The sequence below is a fragment of the Sparus aurata genome, chromosome 5 (genome assembly GCF_900880675.1).
Source record: "Sparus aurata chromosome 5, fSpaAur1.1, whole genome shotgun sequence".
Taxonomy (NCBI): Eukaryota; Metazoa; Chordata; class Actinopteri; order Spariformes; family Sparidae; genus Sparus; species Sparus aurata.
The window spans coordinates 2,995,988-3,002,240 of record NC_044191.1 but is presented as its reverse complement, the minus strand read 5'-3'; the positions used below and the strand labels follow the sequence as shown (position 1 = coordinate 3,002,240).

The 6,253-nt window shown below is 39.5% G+C and overlaps 1 protein-coding gene across 2 annotated transcripts in view; it reads right to left on the bottom strand.

The window, feature by feature from the left end:
- Positions 1-1,875, bottom strand: part of isl1a (ISL LIM homeobox 1a) — a 6,654-nt gene extending 4,779 nt beyond the window's left edge. For both annotated transcript variants that reach the window (XM_030417811.1, XM_030417812.1), the window contains exons 1-3: positions 1,674-1,875; positions 1,075-1,264; positions 1-103 (exon numbers count right to left, since the gene is read on the bottom strand). The exon at positions 1-103 is cut by the window's left edge and continues 157 nt beyond it. In XM_030417811.1, coding sequence (XP_030273671.1) covers positions 1-103; positions 1,075-1,264; positions 1,674-1,701 — 321 coding nt within the window. In that variant the 5' untranslated portion in view covers positions 1,702-1,875. The remainder of the gene's footprint in view (positions 104-1,074; positions 1,265-1,673) is intronic.
- Between the last annotated feature and the right edge of the window lie 4,378 nt (positions 1,876-6,253).

Here is a 6,253-nt window from a genome sequence, read left to right as displayed (position 1 = left end):
GCAACGGAAACACTCGATGTGGTAGACCTTGGAGCGGGCCCTCATCACGAAGTCGTTCTTGCTGAAGCCGATGTTGCATTTAGCGCATTTAATCCCGTATAACCTGCGGGACACACACACACACACACACAAGGTCCGATCACTCCGACTGCAGGAAGCTCAGCTGCCATGACCGAAATAACACGACCGATCATTTTATACAAGGCCAAACAACAACAACAACAGCAATGATAATAATAATAATAATAATAATAATAATAATAATAATAATAATAATAAAATGATATGCCTCACGGTTTTATTTTTAAACAGTTATACATGATATTTCTACACATCATATATAATCATTGTAAAACAGTATTTTCACATCATTATTTATTGTTGCTATAATTATTATTGATAGTAATATTATTGTTTATAACGTAGCCTACCTCGACATAATATCATTAGAGTGAAATTATTTTTGGACTGTAGTTTTATCTACAGTGTGATCTTTGAAATACAACTTCAGCAGAAATGTTCTGATGAGACAATAAATGAAGGCCTGCTCCGGTTATATCGAATCTCTGTTGACTTGTTGTAATTACACCAAATTAGCGAGTCATTTACAGGCTTTGTTAATATTATAATTAATATAACTTAAAAACAAACAAACAAAAAACGCTTAAGTGAGGATGTTTTTTTCCATTATTTTTTTACAGGTCCATCTGACACAAAGCATAGCTACAATCTGATCCGAATTAATTAGCTAATAAATAACTTCTGAAGGCCTGGTGTAGAGTGCTTCGGGTTTTTTTTTTTTTTTTTTTTTTTTGGTTTTTTTAAAACACCTGATAAACGTGAATGAAATACTGACATGTCTTAATAATAACAGGTGTCGTAGAAGTAAAGATGATAATGTTCATAACATTGAAAATCATTTAATCCACTGAAAACAAGTCTGTCCGTGTGTCTGAAATCACTCCGAATATTGTCAAACTGAAATATAGAATAATAATAATTCCAATCTCCGTGCAGTTCCAGCTTCTGTCTTGTCTGTGAAAGGGTCGTCCCGTCCCGTCCCGGCCGTCCTACCTGATGTAGTCCCGTTTACAGTACGTCTTTCCGTCCCTGACGAAGCACGTGCAGGACTCGTCCAGGTACTGGCTGCACTCGGCACATTTGAGACAGGCGGCGTGCCACTCCAGGTCCGGGGAGACCCGCAGGATGTACTGGTCGTGGATCTGGTTCCCGCAGCCCACGCACAAAGACACAAGCCGCTTCTCTGAAAGACCAGCATGAGCGGGACACATCACATAACCGGCCACAACTGTCCGCTAACAGACCGTCTCATCTTATAATGTAGCCTACCAACTGACCTAAAATAATATTAATAATAATAATAATAATAATAATAATAATAATAATAATAATAATAATAATAATTATTATTATTATTATTATTATTATTATTATTACAGTTTCTGAATAGCCTGAATGAAAGTCTGTCGGTGATATCCGATTACCTCAACCTTTACTGACACTTCTATCAAATTTTGCATTTTTTGTTTCCAGTGACTGTTAAAGGCCAGAATAGATGTCCTGTCTGCAGCATCACACCCAACTAATTCAACTCTCGAGTTGTGATTAATTCACTTCCAGCATCGCATCCAACCACTGAAAAAGTTTCTTACTTTTCGGCGGGTCCCCCATGTCTCCCATGTCCACAAAGTAAGGCGGTGTTGGGTCCACTGTCACAACGGGCTGCGGCACCTGGAAGGCTGGATGTGTCCTCCGCTGCCGGGCTGCCAGGCCTGGGGCTCTACTGTCCGGCTCGGAGAGGGAGTGTGTGTATGTGTTAGTTGCCGGTGTGTGTGGAGCTCTGATCCTGACGAGCGGTAGGGCTGACGTAGGACAGCAGAACGTCATCTGCATGAGCAGCTGATTGGCTCCGCAGACCCTGACCAGCACTAACCACACACGCATGCACGCGCGCGCACATACACACACACACACACACACACACACACACACACACTTGCCCCTCATCATTTGTTTTCAGCGTTGCTCTGCTCTGTTTTCTCTTGTTTTTTCGTTCGTTTGTTTACGTGATTTTCCATAAAGGTAAATAAAAACTTTAAGAAAAAAATAAATAAATGAATTGATTTATTTTCTCTCTGTGGTCCAGTAATGATATAGCCTAGTTTAAGTTTGTCTTGTGCCGCGGTCAGATCAAAACCTCACCATAACTTTTCAGAAACTCAGCCTTGTGAGAGATTACTCTGGAAAGCAAAACTTAAAAAAAAATAGCTTGACTATGTAGAAGCTTAGGGGAACATGTAATCATATCGCTAAAATATGCACATGCGTGGTTTTCAGCAGAGAACAGCTGATATGAGCCCTAAATCAGAGCGGGGACAGGCCAGGACCCGCAGGAGCAGCCCTGACACACACCAACACGCCCTCTTGTGTCTGTAACCTACTGGCTCCGAAAACAGCAACAGACAGACGACACCTCTTGCAGTGTTATTAAACTCAATTTGCGCAATAGATCAATAAAATCAAACAGAATACATGCAGTAGATAATGATAGGGAAGTGAAAAAACAAACCTCAGATGAAATGTGCAGGAGAGAAAAAAAAATAGATAAAATGAATAAAAATGCAACGCATCAGAATACAAAGACAAACAGTAGCATGACACATCTAAAGAGAAGATGTTGCATTGCTTAGCGGGCCTGTCAAAAAGGTATGGATAGCTTCTTCCTTGGAATCTTATGGAAAATTGTGAAAAGCTTGTTCTGAAAATGGCTAGATGAAGATTATCAGGTGACCTTGTATCATAATCATGGATTTGGGAATTGAACTGAAAATACATTCAGTTGTGAATCGACTGAAAAAACAAACAAACAAAAAAACATTTAAAGATAGGGAGAATTTACAGAGAGGACAAGGGAATAGAACTGGGAAATCTGTTGGAGAATGTTATTCATGTTGATCAAATGTTTTTGCAGTGAAGAAATACAGCTGAGGTTGTACTTGAAAAGTGCTAGTCCAAATAATGTTGTAGTATGAGATTAAGGGATAGGTCATTGTGCTCAAAATATAGATTGAGAAGGACTTTTCTTTATACAAAATGTCGGATTCCTCTGATGACTCCAATATTGTTCGTTATAATAGAAACAATGTTACATGATTTTCCAGGTGACAGTTTCATTTATAAGAATTCAGATAAATTCAGCGACTGTAAGCTTTTCTAAGATATATTTGGCAATATGTTCAACATGGAATGGGATTTTGGTTTGTACATTTCTAGGCATAAATATCATGTATGTGCTTTCCTTTGTTTTGAATGATAATTTGTTTGCTTTCAACTATGTGTAAACTTAGCTCAAATGTGTGTTGATTTCTGATACTATTGCTTTTTATATCTTTAACAGATAGCAAAGTATTGTAATCATCTGTGAACAAGATGAAAAATACTTGTGATAAGGTCAGGTTTTAAATCATTTACATGAATAAAGAAATGTAAAGGTCCCAGGATTGATCCTTGTGGCACCCCACAAGAAATCAACCTATAATCTGATCATGTATTGCTTCTTGCTGATAAGTAGCTTTTGAACCGTAACAGATCTGTTCCATTTAAACCATAAGGATTAAGTTTCTGTACTAAAACAAAATCACAGTTGAGTGTATAAAATGCCTTTGATAGATCAACAAGCACCCTGTAATTTGACTGTAATTTCCTTAATGTCAAGGGTTTTAATGATGCTGTCAAAAATTTGTGTGACGTCCACTGATGGTGAATGATACTCTCTGAACCCACAATGATGGGCATTAAGAATATTATTATCATTCAAATATTTCAACAAGCAATTGTAGACAATTTTTTCTAATACTTTGGATAAACATGGCAGAATAGATATTGGTCTGTAATTGAAAAATAAGTAAGGGATAATGCCTGACGAGGTGTCCATAAACAGGAGTTAATGGACGACGCGGAGGCCTAAGAACCGTCTGACACGCAGCGGAGGACGGTTGCCTCCACGAAGTCCATTAACTCCTGTTTATGGACACCTCGTCGGGCATTATCCCACTTATACCATGGTCACTTTCCAAAGAAAATAAATTCGGACCATTAATTTACATTTTCATGCATTTTACAATCAAAATATAAAGTTTTTCATGAGCAATAACTTAGTTTCCCTGGTAACGTCTGAGGGTTTGACTAATACTTGGAACAATCATTACTCTCCCGTAAGATTCTTATGCAACGGAGACGTTGTTCACTCCTCCAGTAAATAGGACGGATCATAGATACGACTTGGCAATGAGAGATATTCTAGTCCGCTCAGCGATGAGCCAGAAAGCTAACGCTATGCTAGCAAGATTCAAAGTCAATAACATTGCATACGGTTGACAAACAGTAAATATAATTTGACAGTATGCTAGCTAACACGTTTAGCTAACTAACCAGTCATGTCATTGTCCCCAAATCAATAGCAAGATTTTCACGAAACAAATGACCGGCTGTGTGTAACGTTACTGTGGCCGCAGCCTTAAGCAGAGAGTTGAACAGCGAACGGGATGTGAGATTATTCACGTATCAGTAAATTTAGAGGGGAAGTGAACTTTCTGCAGCTTGTGTGTTACAGTCGCCACCCTGTGTGTTCAGATGATAAGGCACTGAAGGACTGACAGTCGGACTGCACTCAGTGCTGGAAATAAAATAATCAGATTTGATATGCTAGCTAGCGCACTGATTTACAGCAGTGAACAGTCAATTTGACTGGAACTACTTAGTAGGTGTCCATATATCAGGGGTTAATGGACACCCTGCAGCCAATCAGAATCGAGTATTCCCCCAGACCACGGTATCCAAGTGTCGTGAGGACAGTTCTCACAGTGCCTCACCCGTCAGTTCTCACGGAGTGGGCAGATGACATGAAGCATTAGCACGGCATTAGCCCGACGTTAGCGATGTAGCTAACGTCGGGCTAATGCTTATCTTATATTTGCTGAAGATGTTGACGGTGGAGAATTACGCAGTTACAAAAGCACAGAAGCATCCAACTGCCTGCACAGTAACAACATAGGGAAAGCTGTTGAAGAAACACAGCGAGTTATTTCTGAAGGCAGCAGTAGCGCCCAGCCAGAGTGTCAATCAAGCTAAACATACAGCGTGGATAATGCTGAAGGAAAGTGAAGTCGTGGAGACAGGCGGCTGCTCGGACGTTGCCGGGTTAGGAAAGTCATGCAGCAGCTATTCTGTGGAAGATATTCATAAACCCAAATATTTATTTTAGTGTCAAAGCCGCGAGCCGCGCTAGTCTCCGTTCCTCCTTCCTCAGCATGGCGTGTAGGGCGCAGGGCACGGACAAGTTTGTCTAAGTGGTTGATGTACTACACGAGACGTTTCTGAAAAAAACTTCAATTTTCATGAATTGTTGTGGCAACCAACAACGGCACATGTTGTACCTGAGCTCATTTTAAAAACAATTTAGCACTTATGACCTAACGCTAGTTGTTTAGGGCTAGCTTAGCGGCAGCGGCCATCATGCAGTTGCAAGGCAACCGGAAACAGAAAAACGCTGGCGGAAGTAGTTATCTGTCATGGCAGCCCCCATAGGCTCCCGAGGAAACAGGTGGATAAGCATGGATCATCTACTTTAAAGAGACATGAGTGTAGCTTATTTAGTTGATAAGGAAAAACACCCATTTCAAGAGAGAGAGATAAAAACATGAAGGAGTGGCTTGGAGGTGTATAGAAAGCTTTAAGTATTGAAGATTTCAAGTCACCAAGACTTAGGGCAGTTAGTTTGTGGATGACATCCACAAGCTCATCCTCACTGATGGGAGAGAATATAAAGGTGGAGGAGGGGCTTTTAATCCAAGAGATAGACAGTTGGGTCTGTGGTATTTATATAAATAAATGATTTTGTCAACCCCTTAGGATTTACGTGAACATCAATTCAATCAGTTTCTTTAATTAATATTCATTCATTATCTTCCATATAGTTTTTCTATCTTTTTGAGAATAAAAACAATCGTATGATGGATACTGCATTTAGATGACCTCAAGAGGTGATTACTTTTTTCTGTATGGTCTATAGTTCAAAATTACTAGAGAGGATCAGTAAAGTAACCCTGACAGAGATTATGCTTCTTGGCAAAAGAACATTTCAAGCAATTAATCAATCATCGTTTGCTTGGGTTGATGGCTTTTCTTGTCTTTGGAATGGAAATGCCTCATCAAAGGTATTAAAAAATATACC